The sequence below is a fragment of the Saimiri boliviensis genome, chromosome 3 (assembly GCF_048565385.1).
Source record: "Saimiri boliviensis isolate mSaiBol1 chromosome 3, mSaiBol1.pri, whole genome shotgun sequence".
Classification (NCBI taxonomy): Eukaryota; Metazoa; Chordata; class Mammalia; order Primates; family Cebidae; genus Saimiri; species Saimiri boliviensis.
Window position 1 is genome coordinate 69,411,339 of NC_133451.1, and position 23,316 is coordinate 69,434,654.

General features: G+C 39.9%; 2 protein-coding genes across 3 annotated transcripts in view; both read right to left on the reverse strand.

The window, feature by feature from the left end:
* Window positions 1–4,282, reverse strand: part of NUP54 (nucleoporin 54) — a 31,863-nt gene extending 27,581 nt beyond the window's left edge. The window contains exons 1-2 of one of the 2 annotated variants that reach the window (XM_010342626.3): window positions 3,243–4,282; window positions 2,411–2,572 (exon numbers count right to left, since the gene is read on the reverse strand). In XM_010342626.3, the coding sequence (XP_010340928.1) occupies window positions 2,411–2,572; window positions 3,243–3,309 (229 nt within the window). In that variant the 5' untranslated portion in view covers window positions 3,310–4,282. The remainder of the gene's footprint in view (window positions 1–2,410; window positions 2,573–3,242) is intronic. The other variant, XM_003931993.4, reaches the window with a different exon arrangement.
* Window positions 4,283–16,023: 11,741 nt separating this feature from the next.
* The window catches only part of SCARB2 (scavenger receptor class B member 2), a 56,525-nt gene continuing 49,232 nt past the window's right edge, over window positions 16,024–23,316 (reverse strand). Inside the window, exons 10-12 of the mRNA XM_003931998.4 lie at window positions 21,508–21,559; window positions 17,891–18,049; window positions 16,024–16,397 (exon numbers count right to left, since the gene is read on the reverse strand). Coding sequence (XP_003932047.1) covers window positions 16,359–16,397; window positions 17,891–18,049; window positions 21,508–21,559 — 250 coding nt within the window. The 3' untranslated portion in view covers window positions 16,024–16,358. The remainder of the gene's footprint in view (window positions 16,398–17,890; window positions 18,050–21,507; window positions 21,560–23,316) is intronic.

The window sequence follows — 23,316 nt, forward strand, 5'->3', positions numbered from 1 at the left end:
GATATATACCCTTCAATTAAAGGGGTGGTTAACGGTTACAGCTGAGAAAACACATTAAGCCTATTGCCATAATTCTAAAATGACTTTGTATGTACTTTTAGAGGAGGTGTTCCAAATTCATACCTAGAAGATTTAGATTGATAACAGTAATGAGTAGACTGTGTGTTTACTGACAGTGGAACTGTTTAACATGAACCATTTTTTAGACCAGCAGTTCTTAAATTCCAGCAGATATAAGACTGGTAGTTTTAGTAGTGTCACATATTCCCATTTTTTCCCCTAAGAAAAACAGGAAATTTGGATTTTCTATGTAAAATTTATTGGTTTTTAAACCCTAATTCAACTACTTTTTTGGGGGCAAGGAATTAAAAATAATGTGCCTAACATATCACATTGGCAGACTTGTGGCAACCTTGGATTTGGTTAATTAATTTATGTCTAGATTAGCTTATATTTCTACTTAGTCTCTGTCAAGACTAAGTAACTTTTCAAAGGTAACATACCAATATACTTACCCCACACAACAATTTGTTTCTTGAAGGAAGAGATATGACAGATAAATGGAATGCTAGCCAATTTAAAATAGTTTTGTTATTTTTGTAACTTATTGTCAGTCTTCAGCTGATTACCAATGTGATACCAAAAAGCCTTTCAAGACAAATGTCTGAACCATTAGTGTCTAATAATATTGCAGGTTTTTTAGAATCTACCTTTGATCTCCTCTATTTCTGGTATACAACACAGATTCATCAATACTGTAATATAGAAGATACAAGAAAAAAAAAATGCAACCATTTTACATTCTGATTCGGAAACCTACTCAAAAGTAAACTGCATATGGCATGCAGGCACAACTAAATATTCTATTTACTTGTAGTTTCTATTGCAGTACTGCAAACTGTGAACATGTTCATAAAAATCACCTAAAGTACTAAGCACTGTTCTAATCTCTTTTCACTACTCTTTACTTCCATTGAATAACTATTATATAATCTGAATTGGCTACACAATAGAAACACTAGTCAGTTTCTCATCATGCTCCACACTAAAAAATGTTTTAGTAATAGTGGATTTGCAAGAATACAAAATAAAAAGTAAAGATGAACTTCTATCAGCCCTTTGCTGAAGGTTAACACATATAAAAGGAGTTAAAACATGTTACAGTATCATAACTCAAAACTTATCAGTGATGACTCCAAATGAACATGAAATCAAGCAAATACCAACGAGTTTATTGTTGCTGAATTATGAGCTGGGTGGCTTTATTCGGAAACACAAATTTCAAAATAAGATTTCTGTTTTACCCAGTGCCAATTTTAAGCAAACAGGGAAAAGTAAACAGGTTAAAGGACAATGATATGTGATCACTTCAAATACATCTTAACTAAAATGGATCATCTTGTCTTTGGAGTTTTCAAATATTCTTCTAACAATTTTCAACTCAGATGCTAGGGTAATAATCACATTGCAGTAACAAGTGAATGACCAAAACAACAGACTTCCCAGGTAAGTTTTAGGGAGTAAATAACATTTATCAAATGCATATAATTGGCATGGGCATAAGAGGCATGATGTAAGAGACTATGGACAATAAATTCATATACGAGCAGCTGAAGAACAGGATTTTTTCTATAGGGTCACTATGTAAAGTATACACAAACCTATTTTAAATGTATATATAATATCCATTATTGTGTTCTGCAAAATTTTTAATGAACTTCAAACAACCCACATGCATACAAAAATCTTCATAATTTTTGAATGCAAAGACAGCTACCCTACCTTTTAAAATTCGATGCTATTTGACATAAAATTAAACTGCTCTGTTTGAGCATTTCCCAAAATTCTAGCAAAGAATTCTGGATTCTTTCTATAATTACATATCTTATAGAAATTACATATCTTATACTATCTTAATCTGCTGAGTTGACCAAAGGAATACATTATTAAGTTAAAAAACAAAACAGGTTACTGCTGTTCGTATAAGATTTGTTTCTCTTTGGAAACACAAGGACAATAAAATGAAATCCCAATGAAAGATGCAGAGAAAATGAAATATGACTGCAGGAGTCCAAGAATCCCAGGATGGGCTTGGATGGTGCTGAATTTATACTTTGGAAGTTAAATCTATTAATTTAAAGATATAGTGTATTCAAAATTATAATCCAAATGCTTAACATTTGCAAAATAAGTGCACATTTAATAAAGGAACATTATAACTTGCAGAATTTTCCAAACCACATCTTTTAAGGCAGTAAAAACTCGATACGAATGTTTTTGATTTGACATAAGGAAATAAATTTCCTTTCCTTATTAGACAAGTTACTGTTTTTTCCCAAACTCCAGAAACCACAATATTCTTGGACTCCAGCTCCCAATACTCGTTACACATACAACCCGCAGTATCTACCTGCACTTGCCAGACTGTTACCAAAATTGAACGGAGTCGCCGAGGTAGTAGAAACACCGAAATTCCCAATATTAAAGTTCACTGCAGGATTAGCAGTTAATCCGAAACCCCCAAAATTAAACCCACTGGCGGTGGAGTTGGCAGTCTCAAGCCCACCAAATCCTGATAGGCATGTAGGCAAAGAAACAAAATTTTAAAAGGAGGGAGAGGGAAAAAGAAAAGAAAGCAAGATAAGGATTAGAAGAATCAGCAGAAGGTTTCACAGAAATGAACAAACCTGGTTTTGCTCCAAAAAGGTTAAGAAAGCAGAGGCGGGTGGGTGGGGGGAGGGAATGGAAGAAGCACGACCTATATAAGCCCCAAAGCGAGGACCACAAGGGGCCGGGGCTGGAACTAAGGGAGGCAAAGGGCAGTGCCGGTGGATCGTCAGCCCTATCCTCGCCGAGTGCGGCAGCGGGAATCACGAGAGCGTTCCCGCCCCTCCGGGAGGCTGAGGTGCAGAAGGGAGGGAGGCTCTCGGGCAAGGGTAGAGGGGAGCAACCTCCCATTTCTCTGAGTAGGAATCCCTGGCGGCGCGAAGAGCACCGCTGAAGCCAGGGCCCTGCGGGAACTCACGCGCAGCACGCGAGCTTCTGCTGACACCACGAGTACCCCCGCGGCCTCCTCCGCAGCCGCCTTGGCCCATTCTGCCGCAGCCCGCCCTTTTCCAATGCTTCTGAAGTCTCGGTGCCGGCGGGAGATCGCAGGATCCCCGAGCCGGAGAGTCTCGGACAGGGGGCGGACCAGACCCTTCCCCTCCTTCCCGGGTGAAGGTCTAGAGGGGATCACTCACCCGCGGGGGCCGCGGTGGCTGCAGCGGTGCCGGAGGTGCCCGAGGGAGCCCCAAAATTGAAGGCCATGTCGCGAGAGCAGGAGACCAAGGAGGTACTCCCGCGACCCGCGGTACGCTCCTCTTCTCAGTCCGGCGGGGAAACCGCCAGTCAGATCACCGAGTTCTGCCTCTTTTCCGGCCAAGCCGAAAAGGCCGGAAAGCGCCAAGGGCGTAGGAGGTGGGTGGTTGTGAGGGAACGCCCCCCGCCGGCTCACTTCCGGGGACTTTCACAAGGTGTTGGGTTTCACAATTAAGGTACAAGACTGGGATGTTCGCGAGGTTGTGCCTCCTGAGAGTCCTTTGAAAACGGCCGTAGGAAGGTTCTTTGGGAAAGGTGTGCAGGGGCTGATGTTGTTACTGTAGGGATACGCGGTAGACAGCTAGAATTTGCATATGATAGGGTTGAAGTTGCAGCCCCAACAAAGAGCCGGCCTGGGAGGTCGGGCAGCTGGACTGGGGTTGAGAACCCCCCACCACCCACGAGGAGGTGGTATTTGAACCCTGTGCTGAAGGATGAGTAGGCGAAGCGGAAGCAGTAAAGAGGAGGCAAGCTGGAAGAAATGAGAGAATGGAGTTGTAGCAGACACGTTTCGTTTACTCTATGCGAGGCACTCCTCTAGCCATTTTACGTAATTTAATCCTCAGCTGTCTTGTGAGGTGGGTTACTGCTATCCCCAGTTTATGGAAGCGGAAGCAGGTACTAGAGTGTCAGGCTATGTCCAGAATCTGTACTCTTAACCACAGCTGTTAAGGGAAGCACTGAAAAAGAGGGGAAGAGTGGCCCTTCTCCACTGTGCTTAATATCATTTAATCTTCAGAATAACTCAATAAAGGAGCTTCTGTAACTATATTTTGAAGGTGACATGAGAGGATGGAGGTTTGGAGTTGTTAAAGCAGCTTGTTCAAAGTCACCTTACAGGTAGTTTCTGGAGTCATTTTGAACTGATGTTTCTCCACTCCAGAGTCTCAATTTGTAAAAATTACCATTATATTATATTGCCTTGTAATTTATGGTAAGCATTTCAGACTATTTCTGGTGGGTAATGGAAAACCTTTAAGGGGTTTTAGGCAGAGGACTAGTATGATTAGAATTTTATTCTTAGAAGATCCTTCTGGCTGCCATGAGGAGAATGGCTTGGAAGGAGCCAGTGTGCCTCGGGAAGGTAGAGCTTTTAGGAGCCTGTTGTAGTTGTACAGTTAAGAGATGATAATGACTTGGATTATATCTGGCAGTGGAAATTAGAATAAATTTGAGAGATACTTAAGAAATAGCATATATAAGACTTGGATTCAAGGACAACCCCTTGCCTTGTGTCTTGAGCAAGTTGGTGAATGGTGGATCAGAGTCTGATACCTGCAAACTAAATATGCTCTCATACCCACTGCACTGCCTTCTTTCACTGTTTGCCACAGATTATCAGTCTAATCTTTCCTCACAATAATATGTATTCCATAAGTGCAAGAACCATGTCCCTTTTGTTCCATGCCCAGCACAAGCACCTGGCATATAATAGGGGGAAATGACAGATAGGTGGAAGCCAGATCTTGAAAGACCTTCCTTAGCATGTTAAGGAGCTTTGATTTACCACCAGCTTGTCCAGCCTGCAGCCCACAGGCCACGTGTGGCTCATGGCTCAGGATGGCCTTGAATGCAGCCCAACACAAATTTGTAAACTTTATCGAAACATTGTGAGGTTTTTTTGTGATTTTTTTTTTTTGTAAGCTTATCAGCTATCATTAGTGTTAGTGTTTTTTATGTGTGGTCTAAGACAATTCTTCCAGTGTGGCCCAAGGACGCTAAAAGATTAGACACCCCTGATTTAGCACGTAGTCTAATGGTTAAGTACTTAGCTTACCTTAACAATAAAACAAACAAACAAACCCCTAATCTAGCAGAAAGAAAAACCAAAGATTAATTATGGACTCTGCCAAAAGGCTGAGGAATTGAAGGTGTCATGTATTTTCATAAGGTAGGGTAAGGGGAAGATAAAATGAGAGGAACTGGTTGAAAGTCTTTAAGAAGCAGTTAGAGCTCCCCAAATCCTCTTCTGACCTAGTGCAGCCAAGTGAATGCTTTCTTACTCCAGAAAAATAATGGAGGATTCTTCTCCACAGTGATTAAAATAATATTGTCTGCCAGGCACAGTGGCACCAGCCTATAGTCCCATCTACTTGGAAAGCTGATGTGGGAGGATTGTTTGAGCCCAGGACTTCAGCCAGCCTGGGCAACACAGTAAGACCCTCACCCCAATGTCAAAAAAATAAAATAGTAGTGTCTCTGGACTTGAGGGCACCAGACATTATTGAGAGTGGGTAGTACCCTACTGAATGCTGGAAGACAGAGTGGAAATGCATGCCTATGCACCTTCCCCTACTGCTTCCAGAGCATTGGCAGCCTGGCCTTTACCCTCCAGGAAGTTATAGGAGAATCTTCTGTGGTTCCTATACTGAAACGGCCAGTATCAGAGAAAGACAATCATCTGATATCAGAAATCCCTAAATAAATGATTCAGCCCACATCACTTTATAGCAGTAGTTCTCAACTGGAGCCAGTTTTGACTTCTACTCCTCCCACCCCTGGTGCACTTGGCAGTGTCTATAGACACTAAAAAAAGTTGAAGATGCTGCAAAATATTCTAGGACAGACTCCCTTCCTCTCCAAACAAAAAATTATCTGGCCCCAAATATCACTATTGCAGATTTTGAGAAATCCTGCTTTATCATAAAGCTCACACTTTGCAGGCCTCACTAAGACACTCAGAATTTACATTCAGCTTTTAAGTCCCTCTTCCCCCCACCGCCTCCCGCTCTTAAATATTAATAGACCAGCAAGGATTACCAAGCTGAGGAGAGCCTTTAACATGAAGTATAGAGATCAAAACAAATAGAGCAGCAAAAGCAGCTTGGAGGAAACTAACTGCAAGGAGAATAAAACTTTTAAAAAGTGAACATATCCACAAAGAGATAGCAAGAGATATTGTAACCATGAAATAATATCAAGATACTGTTATTTTCAAAGAAGGTGTTCTTAGCAGAACAAAAGAGAACTATTTTAAAGATATGACCAGAAATGAAAAACCCAGTAGAAGTGTTGGAAGATAACGAAGAAGAAATCTCTCAGAAAGTAAAACAAAAAGACCAAGGATGGAAAATTTAAAAGAAAGTAAAACTAGAGGACTAGTTCAAAAAGTCCTCTGTCACACAAATTGTTATATCATGCACACTGATAGAATAATTCCTGAAAAAGTATAGAGAAAAATCTGTTCTTGAAAGTCCTTCAAGATTTACTGTGTTCCCATTTTTCGTTCATTTAGGGTTTATTGAACTCTACTATATACTTGGCAGTATTCTGAGCACTGAACAAGAAAGACATGGTTTGTGCCTTTGGGAACTTAGTTAAGTGAGGGAAAACCAGATATTAATAGGACAGTTGTAGACCAAGTGCAGTGCCTCACACTTGTAATCCCAGCACTTTGCCAGGGCGGCGGGGGGTGCAGGGGTGCCAAGGCAGGACGGTTACTGAGCTGTGAAGACAGACCAGCCTGGATAATATAGGGAGACTCCATCTCTACAGAGAAATAGACAAAATTAGCCAGGTGTGGCACACGCCTCTAGTCCCAGAGGTTGAGGCTGCAGTGATCAGAGATCATGCACTCCAGCCTGGGTGACAGAGTAAGACCTTGCCTCAAAAAGAAAAAAAAAATATTACACTTATGACTGTTCAAAAAGGCAGTTTAGGTAAGGAAATTGTTAAATAATTCAAGAAAATTTATCATAATTGAAAGACACTGCTGGGTTGAAAATGGTTCACCAAATGCTTATTACAATTAATGAAAATAGACGCACACTAAGGCACTTTCCAAAATAACAGAACCATGATAGCATAGAAGTTTCTAGAGAGTAAAAGAGGTCACACAAAAAAACGAGCATTAAAATGGCATCAGACTTCTCAGTAGCAATGCGAGCTAGAAGGTAGCTGAGAAATGCTTTTTAATTTCTGAATAAAAATTATTTCCAGCTACAATTCTATTCCCAGCCAAGTTATAGATCAACTGTGAAAGGAGAATAATAGCATTTTTAGACCAAAAAAAAAAAAAAAAAAAAAAAAAAAACCTCCTATTTCTCAGGCAGTTAATTACTAGTTAGTTACTAGAGGATGTTTGCCACGAAGATGGAGCCAACACTGAAAGAGGAAGCCATCAGGAGCTCCAACACAGATGGCAGGAATTCCCAGGATGACTTGGAGAGCAACCAGTCCAATGTATTAAGTCAGGTTCGGGGGAAGGCTACTTCATAAGGATGAGCAATTTGAGAGAGATTTAGACAATTAGCAACGAGGTTGTGGTTGAATTGGTGATAAACACGAGAAAACTAAGCCAATGAGACAATTAAACAGTATTAGATGAGAAAGGAAAAGTGTTGAAAGGTTTCTACATGGCTCAATTGTGCAGTTTTCACGTAATCCCAATAATGTGAATTGAATAGACAAAATTATGACATAAGTATGTTGGAAAGATGGGGGAATGAAAAGAATATGTGTGTGTATAGAATAGAGCTAAACCCTCATCCTCCATGGCAGGGAGTCAGTGGGTAACGCTGAAACAAAATTCACCAAGCAGCATATTATCTAGAGACAAGGGAGTAAGTTAAAAAAAAAAAAAAAAAAAAAAAAAAAAAAAAGGCTAAAAGAGGTGCCTGCAAGCACTCTGAGAGTAGTGTCTGCTTTTCTTATCTTTTTTAAAAATAACAATTGTAGAACTGTTTGATTGTTAAATCTTTGTGCTTGTATGTGTAACTTTAAAAAAATGAAAACAAACAACAATATCTAAAAACCTTTGTACCTATCAAAATTACCGATGTCGTTTGACTCAGCAATGCTACTTCTAGGAATTTATCTTATAAATGATTTGGCAAAATAATGGAATACAAGGTAATTCATTATAGCACTGTCTATAATAATGATTGGAAATAAATCAGGATTTGGTTAAATAAATTTTTGCCTTTATACAAAGGAATACTATTCCACTATGAGCTGGGAACAAGAAGGCTTTTAGTACTGAAAAGAAAGACCTCAAAGATAAATTACATGTGGAATGTTCATCCTTGGAGTTGAAAAAAAAATTACATGAAAAATGCACAATTCAGAACACTGTGTATTTGTGCTACAATCTGGGTTTTTTTTTTTTTTAAAGAGGGCTAGAATATATAAATACACATGATTTATACAAAATATTCCTGGAAAAATACACGTACAAAACCAAATAATATTGGTTGCATCTAGGAAGATGTATTGGGTGGCTAGGAAATGGATGGAGGAACACTTTTAACCTAAACCCATTTTAAGTTTTCTGAAAATGTAAAAGGGTTACTTATTTTAAAAACTAAGTAATGCTAATAGCAATTATTGTAGGAGTCCTAGTGGAAGTGCAGATATGCAGGTGAGAACAGCAGGAATAAAGATGGATGGATGATTGCTTAATTGATTGTATGTGGAGGGGAGGGAAGGGAGCAGCCTAGCATGAGTCCCTGATTTCTGGCTGTACAGTGAGATATAACCGTAATGCCATTTTCTTATAATTGGAATTTGGGAAGAAAAGAAAAATGAGTTCTTTTACTTACTGCATTTGAGGACAACCTGGCTAAGGATATCCAGCAGGTATCCAGATACGTGAGGCTGAAGCTGAACAGAGAGGCCCGTGCTTGAGTTGTAATTGCAGTCTGGGAAGTAAATGGGATTGACAGGGAGAGAATATCAAGTGAGAAGAGGTTGTAGCTAAGCACTCATTTTGCATGCCCTTTTAGACCTAGCACAACAGCTCCTAATTGATCTCCCTGCATCCATGTTGATTCTCTTCAAGTGTAGTCTTTGTCTTGCTCCCTTTGTCTGAAATGCTTTGCTTTGCTTAATAAACTCCAGCTCCCAGTCATGAAACTCAGTTGAAATTTTACATTTATCTGTATGATTATTTGGTTACTGTTTTCCACACTAGACCATAAGATCCATAGATCTCTTTTAAACCAGTAGCCTAGTTTATATTCATAGTGCCTAGCATAAAGTGGATGTTTAATGAAATTAGTTGAACACATTTTTAGGTATAATGTAGAAAGAAGCCAGGATCCAAATACCACGTACTGCATGATTATATGAAATGTCTGGAGAAGGCAAATCTATAAAGACAGAAAGATTAGTGGTTGCCAGGGGCTAGGTTTGGCAAGACTCAGTGGCTATAAACCGGCATGAGGAATTTTACTGAGGTGATAGAAATGTTCTAAAACTGCACAACTCAGTAAACTTACTAAAAATCATTGTATTGTACTTTTTAAATGGGTTACTTTTATGGTATATAAATTATACCTCAATAAAAGTGTTTAAAAACTTGACTAAATGAAAAAATAGTTGTTATTGGAAATGGTATCCTTATCTTGTGCTGAATAGTGTGTACATGTTTTTGTACTTTATATTCTATACCTCTCATCCAATACTGTTTTCTTATTGTTAATGAATATATGTTTTAATATACCTTATTGTTTTAATTTTTTTCTAGATTTTTCTTACTCTCTGATTTGAAATAATTAGACTTGGCATTAGGGATCAAATGTCCTTAATATATGACATTTGTAACACTGAGCTGGATATTTTAAGATTGATCTAATCAGGCAAGAAAAAAAAGAAATAGAGCGTATTCAAATAGGAAAGGAGGAAGTCAAATTGTCTCTATTTGCAAACAACATGATTGTATATTTAGAAGACCCCATCATCTCAGCCCCAAGTCTCCTGAAACTGATAAGCAACTTCAGCCAAGTCTCAGGATACAAAATCAATGTGTAAAAATCACAAGCATTCCTATACACCAATAACAGACTTAAAGAGAGCCAAATCAAGAACAAACTGCCATTCACAATTTCCACAAAGAGAATAAAATGCCTGGGAATACAACTAACAAAGGATGTAAAGGACCTCTTCAAGGAGAACTGCAAACCACTGCTCAACGAAATAAGAGACGACACAAACAGATGGAGAAACATTCCATGCCCATGGTTAGGAAGAATCAATATCATGAAAATGGCCATACTGCCCAAAGTAATTTACAGATTCAACACTGTCCTCATCAAGCCACCAATGACCTTCTTCACAGAACTGGAAAAAAACACCTTAAACTTCATATGGAACCAAAAGAGAGCCCGCATAGCCAAGTCAATTCTAAGCAAAAAAAAAAAAAAAAAAAAAAGAAAAAAGAAAAAAAAAAGCAGGAGGCATCACACTACCAGACTTCAAACTATACTACAAGGCTACAGTAATCAAAACAGCATGGTACTGATACCAAAACAGATATACACCAATGGAACAGAACAGAGGCCTTGGAGGCAACACCACACATCTACAACCATCCGATCTTTGACAAACCTGATGAAAGCAAGCAATGGGGAAAGGAGTCCCTGTTTAATAAATGGTGTTGGGGAAACTGGCTAGCCACGTGCAGAAAGCAGAAACTGGACCCCTTCCTGACACCTTACACTAAAATTAACTCCAGATGGATTAAAGACTTAAACATAAGACCTAACACCATAAAAACCCTAGAAGAAAACCTAGGCAAAACCATTCAGGACACAGGCATAGGCAAGGACTTAATGACCAAAACACCAAAAACATTGGCAACAAAAGCCAAAATAGACAAATGGGACCTAATCAAACTCCACAGCTTCTGCACAGCAAAAGAAACAGTCATTAGAGTGAATCAGCAACCAACAGAATGGGAAAAAATTTTTGCAATCTACCCATCTGACAAAGGGCTGATAATCCAGAATCTACAAAGAACTAAAACAGATTTACAAGAAAGAAACAAGCCCATTCAAAAATGGGCAAAGGACATGAACAGACACTTTACAAAAGAAGACATACATGAGGCCAACAAACATGAAAAAATGCTCATCATCACTGGTCATTAGAGAAATGCAAATCAAAAGTACATTGAGATACCACCTCATGCCAGTTAGAATGGCGATCATTAAAAAATCTGGAGACAACAGAAGCTGGAGAGGATGTGGAGAAAGAGGAACACTTTTACACTGTTGGTGGGAGTGTAAATTAGTTCAACCATTGTGGAAGACAGTATGACAATTCCTCAAGGACCTAGACATAGAAATTCCATTTGACCCAGCAATCCCATTACTGGGTATATATCCAAAGGATTATAAATTGTTCTACTATAAGGACACATGCACACAAGTGTTCATTGCAGCACTGTTTACAATAGCAAAGACCTGGAACCAACCCAAATGCCCATCAATGATAGACTGGACAGGGAAAATGTGGCACATATACACCATGGAATACTATGCAGCCATCAAAAATGATTAGTTCATGTCCTTTGTAGGGACATGGATGAACCTGGAAACCATCATTCTCAGCAAACTCTGACATAAGAACAGAAAATCAAACACCACACGTTCTCAGTCATAGGCGGGTGTTGAACAATGAGAACACATGGACACAGGGAGGGAAGCATCACACACTGGGGTCTGTAGGGGGGAAATAGGGGAGGGACAGTGGGGAGTGGGGAGTTGGGGAGAGATAGCATGGGGAGAAATGCCAGATATAGGTGATGGGGAGGAAGGCAGCACATCACACTGCCATGTGTGTACCTATGCAACAATCTTGCATGTTCTTCACATGTACCCAAAACCTATTCCCTTTATACTATTTAAACATCCGGTGTATTTTTTGCTGTATCTTTCCTTCAAATCATTTAATACAAATTGGGAATGTCCTCCTGTTAGCAAGCCAAATATACTGAAAATCCATTTTAAAAATCCCATTAAAGGCCGGGCGCAGTGGCTCACGCCTGTAATCCCAGCACTTTTGGAGGCTGAGGCAGGTGGATCACGAGGTCAAGAGATCGAGACCATCCTGGTCAACATGGTGAAACCCTGTCTCTACTAAAAATATAAAAATTAGCTGGACGTGGTGGCACGTGCCTGTAATCCCAGCTACTCAGGAGGCTGAGGAAGGAAAATTGCCTGAACCCAGGAGGAGGAGGTTGCAGTGAGCCGAGATTGCACCATTGCACTCTAGCCTGGGTAACGAGCGAAACTCCGTCTCAAAAAAAAAAAAAAAAAAAAAAAAAAAAAAAAAATCCAATTACAAAAGACTGATCTGGACTTGCTGATTTCAAAACTTAGTTGCAATATTGGGATGGGAAAGGTTTTAAAGGTAATCTGAATTTTGGGACTAATAACTTTAGAACAAATCTCCCTAGAAACAAAAGCCTCGGCACTTTGGGAGGCCAAAGCAGGCAGATTGATTGAGCCCAGGAGTTCAAGACCACTGGGCAATATGGTGAAACCCTGTCTCAAGAAAATATACAAAAATTAGCCAGATGTGGTGGCGCACACCTGTAGTCCCAGCTACTGAGGCTGAGGTGGGACCATCACTTGAGCTCAAGAGGTCAAGGCTACAGTGAAGCATGATTGCACGACTGCACTGCAGCCTGGGCAACAGAGCAAGACTCTGTCTCCAAAAAAAATAAAAAGAAGAAAAAACAAAAGCCCCAGTGCCTCTCCAATAGCTCTTGGATCCTACTGAGCCCTTCTAGGTGGACTTACTGCCTTTTAGTTGGGTTTACCTGGAAGCAGACCTAAGGTAAAGATGTTAAGACAGGTGGATGATTTGGGAAGCAGCGTTGAGGGGGTGGGTGATTAAGACAGGGAATATAGAAACACTAATAGTATTTACCACTGTGGGCAACTCTAACTGAGGACTCGTGGAATAAGCCTGAGGATTGCTTCTCTGAAGACTGAAATGTCTATCAGCTGACTAACTCCTGCCCCATTTAGTTGAGGGTTGCCTTGGGTTGTTAACCCACTGATACTCCTATGGTGGTTCCAGGGCTCTGGGGAAAGGCTTGAGACAGAAAAGCAGAGTGCAGGACTGCTTGGAGTGGGACTTGTCAGGCCGCTTGTAACTGTCCACTACAACAAAGCTGAAATCAGAGGTGGCCCAACTGTGTGACTCAGGGCTGCATCTGTCAAGGAACATCTTTCCAGTGAAACTTTGTAACAACAGGACATCCAATGACATATGACTTCTAGTGCAATTTTATACAAAGTGGTTTTTTTATTAATGAAACATTTCATTGCATTAAGGTAGAAATAAACATGTCAAGAACTGCATGAAATGCACCAACTGTATAACTACATGAAGAGCATTCTGGTCAGTATTCTTGTTAACAGGCACAAGCAATTTACTCTAGTGATAATGCCCAGAGGGGCCAATGATGAGGACTACCTTTTGCAGAACTCCTATCTTGAGCAATTTAAATGAAAAATTAGCCTCCCTCAAGTAAAAACCCCAATAGGGGTTACTCGTGTAGTGCTTGTTCCACTTGACCATTAGTGATCTTTCTAGAACATGAGGAAACAAAGTCTAGTTGGAAAAGCCTGGAGCTAAAAGTGGCAAAGCCCATTTCCTGTCCTGTGCTCAACTCCTAATTTTCCCTGAGAGAAGTGAGTTAAGCTCTCTGTCTTGGTTTTTTCCTCTCCAAGTTGAGGATCATGGTACCAGAAGCTTGCATTCTGTGATCATGACAGTGCTTACAATCCCAAAGCTTTTGGGGGTCCTTCTAGGATAACGGCCACAAGAGAATGAGCATGAGAAATAATTTTTCAACTTTAAAACCAAATAGGTGCGTTCATTCCTCTTAATCTGTAATTTTGACTGTAGTTTGTAGGTCTGACTCAGACTTTTCAGAAGGATAGTATCAAATGTGATTTAGACCAAGTAACTCCTAAGAATCATGACACAGGCCAAGCACGGTGGCTCACGCCTATAATCCCAGCACTTTGGGAGGCTAAGGTGGTTGGATCACGAGGTCAGGATATTGAGACAATCCTGGCCAACATGATGAAACCCCGTCTCTACTAAAAATACAAAAATTAGCTGAGCGTGGTGGCACGTGCCTATTGTCCCAGCTACTTGGGAGGCTAAGGCAGGAGAATCGCTTGAACCTGGGAGTGGAGGTTTTAGTGAGCTGAGATTGTGCCACTGCACTCCAGCCTGGCGACACAGCGAGACTCTGTCTCAAAAAAAAAGAATCATGACACAAGTATGGAAGTAATATGTTTTTGGTCTCCCTGCCAGTGTGCGACTCAGTCTAAATGTGTTTATCATTAACTGTTATCATTTACAGTATTTAAAATATCCTCCTCATAGATGATTATATCCTGATAATAGGACTGAACCAATAAGTATGCACTAGCTTGTCAATTTTATTAGTATGGATAAGTACATGCATAAATAAGACATGCCCAATTATCTAGTTAAATATTGATAAATTCTAAACATCTAGATATTTAGCATTATTGAAGACCAAATATTTTTGTTAGTTTTTTACATTTTGGTGAGTTGGAGTATCTAAAAGTTCTATCTTGATTCTTTAGAAAAGGTGAGTTTGATGAATTACCTCTTCAAGAGGGGAAATATATCACATGTTGCTTTAGTGTAGACAAAGGAAACATTGTCAGTAAAGTGATTTATTACCTCAATACAGGGATTAAAAAGCTATGGAAATAAAATCTATATTTTTCATTTGCTTACATTGAACTCCAGTTTTAAACAAAAAAAATCCCTTTGAATGGTTCAGTTGTTAAGAAATTTGATAAGCACTCTGTCAGCTAAATGAAGGCTTCTCAACTGAAAATGAATAGTGAACTTAGAGAATCAGAGAAAATGCCCTCAAATATGCTTGAATTCTGAACACTGTGACATATCATGGCTCTTGATCCCCTGACTTAGGTTATGCTGAAACCGAGAAGTCCTTTGAAAAGTGGTAGCTCTGCTTCTGGTCCCAACAGACCTTTCTTTAAAGTACTTTGTGCAGTATTTTAAACATCCATCATTCTATCAGCAAAATGATTGTCACAGGAAGTGTAGGGCACATGTTTCTGTATTCAGTGAGTGACAGTGAGCTACAAAACACTGGAAGGAACTGAATCTGCGGAAATAACTTGTAAAAAGAATTTCAAAAGTACCAAGAAGGAGGCTTTTCCAGAATAAATGTCTCTTGAGTCTAATCGGACTTTCTGAAACTTATGTGTAACTTAGGCTGCAGATAGATGGATTTCCCATATTCATAATTTTACAAATAATAACTCAAAAGTAGATTAATTAATACAGTATCATATTTGGCAAGGGTGACTCAGGAAGAAAAATCAGTTACTCATTTCATTCTCTCAGAAACATCTTTTCACATCACAATCATTTTGACTAAAAAAATAACAACTATCCACAAGCATTATAACTAGCATTTAGTTCTACTATACATGAAATATCTGTACTTATCCTCACCGACATTATTTATGCATTCTCTTCATTCACAAAAGTACATGTTAAAAATCCTTAGGAGCTTATCACTATCAACTTATGGGTATCACCCCACTTATCACCCCACCCAACCCCTTTCCCATTTGATTCTACCCAGTATTTTATTGTAGTTGGAAGACTGAGTTTTCCTGGAGGAATTATGAAATGAAGATTAGCATAAAATGTAATATGTAATGTTTTAGAAATCAGATGCATTTGAATGATATATTGGCTACCATTTTACCCTGGGTCCCGAACTCTTAATTGACTTCTGTTTTGCAAGTGAAATGGAGGAATACAACATAAAATGGTATATATGCATTTTGAGCACAAAGTTTGGTGAATGAAGCACACTGAATAAAGTTAGACCAAGTAGCATTAACATGTGATGCAGAGACATTTTATCCACAACAGTGGTCACAAAATTCTGGAGCTAACAGCAACCAACAACAGAAGAATTACTATACAAGGGCTTATTAAATACTTGCTAGACACATAAAAAAACAATTTCAGAGCCCACATGATTTTATAAAGCTTAATGTCGAGCCATGTCAGCCTGCTCTTTAACCTCTGGCCAGAATGTTCCTATCACTTGCCAGCGCTGTGTCTTTTCCCTCCTTTCAACAGGCAACAAGCCTGCAAGGAGGTGGAGGGTTTCCCCTTGCCGTGGTCCAGGTCAGGACAGCTCACACGGTTCCTTCACTAAGCACAGGCGATGTTTAGGTTCGAATGAGGGGTGCTCTTTCATCAGCTGTTCCCTGAGACACAGAATAGAGAAGAAAGGAAGTTAGGTGTTTCATGTCAGAAGCTTCTTCCCAGTGTGAGAAGTTTGGGTGGGGAGTGGAGACATGGAAGGAGGAGAGAACTATAAGAAGGTGGCTCATCCCCCTCACCTCCCTTCTTGGGCTGCCTCTTGTTAAGATTCAGCCCCAACCTTTTCAGGAGGCCTTCTCTGACCACTCCCACTCTCAATACCATAATAGTATGCTTCTCTGTGTTGATCTAGATTATAAAACTTATCAGACTCTATTGAATTTGCTTCCTTACTGGTTTGAAACCTAATAGGGAATAGTGTCTCAGAGTCAGTAGTGCTCAATAATTGCTTGCTTGTTGAATATATGAGGAAGGTTAATTGGAGGAGCAGTAATTAACATTTCCATGAGGTTTCATTTGTGCCTAAAACAATTTCAGTGACTGCACAAAGTCAGACTGGAAGATCCACACATAGAAACGGCAAAATAGTTTGCTTCACAGCTAATTCAGGCTAAAGTGACTGGCATGGGGTAAGAGAAATAATGGAAGAATATGGAAGTCAGGGAAATCCAGCTAATTTTACTCAGATGGTTTCACCTATTTATTTTCTACTTCACATTTGCCTTGGACACTCAGTTGAGGAAAATGAAGGAAAAAAAGGCTCTGTTGCAAAAAAAGGAAGCTGCGGAAAATTTAGGCAGGGCTTTTACAGAAAAGGCTTATGAGAGGTTTTCAGATTCTACAGAAAAGGCTTATGGGAGGTTTTCAGGCTGCTGGTCACTTGGAGAGGCCAACCCAACTCTTTATCCTAGCCTTCCAGGAAAGTAACTACGCCCACATTCCAATCATTTATTAATACAGTGGAACCTAAATCATAGGTATCTTCGGATACATCAGGGGTTCTTTCCAAGCAGGGTCTTGGCTGCCTTGCTCTATAATCTTGGGACTGTTTTATCATATGTAATAATAATTAAACCTGTACTGAGCTCTTACTATATGCTAACACTGGGCCAAGTCCTTTATGCCTACTATATCATCTAATCCTTAAGAAAAACTCCTAAGGGAGGCTTTTATTATCCCATTTTACAGATGAAAAAAATGCAAGCACAGTTTCTAGGGTCATACAGCTGTTAAGTGGCAGAATTGGGATTTGGACTCAGGCAGTCTGACACCAAAGATCAGATGCGTAACTTACATATTCTTCGTTTTCTTTCAGGTTATTGTTTTCAAAGACGTAAAGTTAACTCCCAGGGTATACATCCAAAAATATTCTATTCCCCAAATACTAGATGGTATATTCTATCCCTCCACCTTCTTTGACACACTTCCTTTGCTTCCCATTTGGTCCAACAGTAAAATAACCATGAAATCACTATGCCCAGCATAAAATTCCAGAATTCATCCTAATAAGCCAGCTGACAGCCCTTCAATGAAGTACACTTGAATTCCTGAAGTAAAGTTATCCAATAAGGAAGAAGTTCCTTCAGCCAGTTCTCACCTCATCCATGGATCCCTGTCCTTTGCACGCAAGCCAGGTAAAGACCAAACCAAAGAACACACCCAGCGCCATGATGATGTAGGGGATGTTGGTGATAATCAAAGTAGTGTTGATCACAGACTTCAGTCGACTCGCAGTCTCTTTATCAATGAGAACGCTCTGGAGAGGCAAGAAAATAGTATTCCCTTGATACTATTTAAACATCCAGTGTCTAACCTTTTTTGCTGTATCTTTCCTTCAAATCATTTAATACAAATTGGGAACGTCCTCCTGTTAGCAAGCCAAATATACTGAAAATCCATTTATAAGTCAGATTAATCAGAAGGGGCATTTGTTCATTAATACCTTGTCTCTGAAGACATTTTTTTACTCTTAAAATAGATTGGAAAAAGGAGGTAAAATGTGTTCAGAAATACTGAGACAGTATCATCTTTTGTTTTATGTCAGGTAATGCCAATTCATCCTTAAAAATCCAGCTCAGCATCACTTCCTTCCAAAAGTTTTCACTGGCCACCTCACACCTAGTCAAAGGCCTCTTCCCTAAGTTTCCATGTCAGTCTACCTTCATCATTGTCCTTGCTCATTGTCCTTGAACTCTGCATTGTAACTCTGTTTGTTTCACAATGACTGTGAGGTCCCTAAAGGCAAGACCTAACCTCAGTCGCCTCCACACTGGGTATAGAACCCAGCACACAGTAGGTGTTTGATTAATCCTGGCTGATTAAATGAATAAATAAATGAAACACTGCAAAAATGGTATATGGAAAGTATAATTTCTTTCTTGGTTACATATATAGTAATAAGGACCACAGCCCTCTATAGAAAGTGCTCAGTGAAGTTGTGGGCTAACCAGAATTCCAGAGACTGTTGATAAGTAGAAAATGTACTAGAATAACACTTAGTGTATGCAGAGCAGAGGAATTACCACCTAGTGTAATGAGTGTGGTATCTGAAGAGCTTAATTCCATAGAAATGATGAGCAACAATTCTGGCCTAGTTTAGGCTTACTTTGCATTGGAGGCCTGGCACAGTTGCACACTCCTGGAATCCCGGCACTTTGGGAGGACAAGGCAGGTGGATTGCTTGAGCTCAAGAGTTTGAGACCAGCCTGAGCAATGTGGTGAAAACACCTCTCTACAAAAAATACAAAAATTAACGGGCTGGACATGGAGGCTCATGCCCGTAATCCCAGCACTTTGGGAGGCCAAGGAGGGCAGATCACCTGAGGTCAGGAGTTTGAGACCAGCTTGGTCAACATGGTGAAACCCCATCTCGCTAAAAATACAATAATCAGCCAGGTATGGTGACAGGCGCCTAAAGTCCCAGCTACTTGGGAGGCTGAGGCATGAGAATCACTTGAACCCAGGAGGCAGATGTTGCCATGCACCAAGACTGGGCCACTGCACTCAAGCCTGGACCACAGAGCAAGACTCCATCTCAGAAAAAAAAAATTAGCCAAGCATGGTGGCACACAGCTATCATTCCAGCTACTTGTAAGGCAGAAGTGGGAGGACCACCTGAGCCCAGGAAGTTGAGGCTGCAGTGAGCCGAAATTGCACCGCTATACAGTGTGACAGAGTGAGACCCTGTCTCAAAAAAAAAAAAAAAAAAAAAAAAAACAGAAAGAGAGGATTTTTTTTCCCCACTGGACTGAGTCAATGGGCTGGGTTCTAAGACAGTTTTTTTTCAATAGAGCACCATTTCTGTGTAGGCCTGATAACAAGGCGACCATTATCGCATGTGACAAGCAGAGCAGAACCAAGTAAAAGTGATCCCCAGAACAGTATGAGAACCACTGGTTGTATTAGGTGGCTGGTAGACCAATGTGTCTCAGACATGAATATGGATGTGGATGTGGGTCCTTGGGCATCCTGTTAAAATGCAGGCTCTGATTCAGTAGACTGGTTATTTCTGGTAATTGGCTGAGGCTCCCAGCATTCCCACCTCAGTAAAAAGGTGGTGCAGCAATAGTCTCCAAGGTCACTTTCAGGTCTAATATTTTATTTTTCTAGAGAAGAGAATAATCAAGCTCTTCGTAGGAGGCAGCAAAAATACAAGGTTCCACTCCACACACCTGGACTTTTAGTCTTTCATGAAAAAGCAAGGCAAAAGTTGGGAGTGGAGGGACTTCAAATATGCCACTACTGAACAGAAGTTGGCAGGAAAGGACCCTTCTGCATTTTCAAAAAGACCTTTCGTGCCCCTGCCCGCAAACAGGAACAGGGATGATCCAGGAGCAATTGCAAAGAGGTCCTATAAATTGGTAAACACTGCCTGAATTTTTCCTATAAAACAATAAAAATCTCATCTTAGAACTGTAATCACGAACCTTTAAAAGTTTGTAAATGTGGCTGGGCGCGGTGGCTCAAGCCTGTAATCCCAGCACTTTGGGAGGCCAAGGCGGGTGGATCACGAGGTCAGGAGATCGAGACCATCCTGGTCAACACGGTGAAACCCCGTCTTTACTAAAAATACAAAAAATTAGCTGGGCATGGTGGCACGTGCCTGTAATCCCAGCTACTCAGGAGGCTGAGGCAGGAGAATTGCCTGAACCCAGGAGGCGGAGGTTGCGGTGAGCCGAGATCGCACCATTGCACTTCAGCCTGGGTAACAAGAGTGAAACTCCGTCTCAAAAAAAAAAAAAAAAAAAAAAGTTTGTAAATGTGAATAACAATATAATGCTAAATAAAATTTTATCTATAGTATGATTTCAACTATGTGATATCAAGACCAGAAAAATATCAAGAGTTGACATCTGAAGATCACATCTGAAGATGTCAATTGCACCTGCCTCTGAGAAAGAGGGACTCATCAATAATTTACTTTATAAATCAATTTAAAAAAAAAATTTCTAAGAGTTCTATAAAGAGCACATGTTTTATAACATGTAAAACATTAGATTACCTTTTAAACTTGTTATTGGAAAAGACTGTACAACACATTGAGTAAAATAAAATAAATTAAAAACAGTATTATCAGGCTGACACAGATTCTGTGAATAGTCATTTTAGTTTTTCTTGTTAGTCTCTGTTATTCAATATTCTACAAACAGCAAGTATTTTTAGGAAACAGAAAAATATTAAAAACTAGAAGTTTGCCAATCAAGAATTTATTGAAGAAACAAACCTGCATTTTTTTTTTCCTCAACTGGGTGGAAGCAGGAGAAACCGAGGAGATATAACTACAGTAAACGTGATATGTGATTCAGAAAAGAATTCATCGCAGGTGTGTTAAGCCAGCATGGCTACAAAGAAGGAGGAGACAAAGGTCTAGCTGGCATTTATCTGAGTGTGAACTATTATCCTGCTTCAACAATGTCTGCCAATGGCTCATTTACCTCTGTTTTTGTTTCTTACATGAGCAGCTACCCAGAAGGGAGTTTTGCCCAAATAGCATTCTTGAGAAGGAGAATTTCTTTTCATCATTTCTCCAAATCAACTCAGACACAGGCAGATTCATGTGAACATTTAAGTGAAATTTTCTGAGGAATAACAGGTTTTAAAAATCTTTTTCCCTTCTGTAATATCTTAACTCATTCATAACTACAACAGTAGACATCATAATGGATGTTTTCTGAGTCTGAAAACACCCATGACTCCCTCCATCTCAGGACTTACCTCATTGAGGTACATCACTGGGAAAACCATGGTTCTAATGTCTCCCGTTTCACTACAAAGACAAAGGATGAGATTTCAGAGACATCCTCATCACGATGGTACACTTTCCTGGACAGATGTGTCAATATGAAGATTCCAGTATATTTATTTCTTAAATTACCCAGAATTTACTGATTTCTTATCTTTGCAAACATATACACCAAAAGTTAGATTCCAGTCTGTCTAGCAATTCCAAGTGCTGTACATTTATCAAAACACAAGATACTGAAGGCAGATTCCTTAAAATGATTACTATTCTCATTAGAGTCATTCGGGAAGGCTCCACCCGGCAGAAGAAAGCTGACATACCTCAGAGTGTTCTGTAACTAGGCCACTGAAGTACTGTCTTTGCAACAAGAGCCAACTGAGCACGTACCATGTGTGAGCTCTGTGCTGGGTGTTTGCAGGATATTATCTCACTCAATTCCTACAGTAGTCAAATGCAGTAGGTATTACTGTCCCAGATTTACAGACAAGAAAATTACGGCTCAGAAAGGCTACATAATTTGCCTAGGATCACCACAGCTAAGTGGTGGAGCCAGAAATGTAATTCCACTTTGATTCTAAGGTTCCAGCTCTTAACTACTAAATTATACTGCCTAAGAAATACATATACAGATGACAAAATGCATTTTGGTAAACCGCATCTACTTCTTAAAAAGTGCCATGACACCTGGTATTAAATCTGGCAAATTCAATGGGGAAGACAAGTTTGATAGAGAAATAGATAAATATGTTATGCAAAGTTTTGCATCCTGTTTTATTCATTCAACATATCATAATTTTCTCATATCTAAAAAATTTGCATTGAAAAGTCTGAGCAGAAGATTATACTTTGGAATCCAAATTAAGTTGCATGGGGAAGTGTGGCTAGACTCAAGAGATTTTAACTACACAAATGAGAGCTATGGCTGGCCCCAAGTGGGAGCAGTGGGAAGAGAGAGAGAGAAAGAGGAAGAGACTTTCTCAAGTCTCTGAGTGATATAGTTTGGATACTCATTCCCGCAAATCTCAGGGTAAAATGTAAATCCCCAGTGTTGGAGGTGGGGCTTGGTGGGCAGTGATTTGATCATGGGGGTCGATTTCTCATGAATGGTTTAGCACCATTCCCTTGATGCTGTCCTTGTGGTAGTGCGTCCTCATCAGATCTAGTATTTTAAAGTATGTGGAACCTTCTCTCTTCTCTCTCTTGCTCCTGCTCACCCCATGTGATGTGCCTGCTCCTGCTTCACCTTTTGTCAAGAGTAAAAGCTCCCTGAGGCATCCCTAGAAACTGAGCAGATGCCAGCACCATGCTTGCTGTACAGCCTACAGAACGGTGAGACAGTTAAATCTCTTTATAAATTAACCAGTCTCAGATACTTCTTTATAGCAATACAAGAATAGCCTAATACACCAAGAGAGTCAAGGTGGGTGAGGGAAATGCTTAGTGGAGTGAATAAAAGTTGACTAGATAGTAAGGCTGTGTGGTCTCTAGCAAGTTACCTAAATGCTCTGCTTCTGTTTCCTCATCTGTAAAATGGGGATAATACAAGGTTATACGTGAATTTATATAAGGTGCTGAGAACAATAGCTGATCTATGGGAAGTACTCTCTAAGTGTGTGATTAAATAAAACAAGTAAATTCCAAGACCAAGGCACCCATGAAAATGCTGATCATGCCCCATCCCTGAAGGGCAGGGGCGAGCAGACTCAGATGAATTAGGCTGTACTACTCCTGACATCAACCCCATCAGAAGGGCAATGGAGAAAAACTGCTGCTCCTTCACA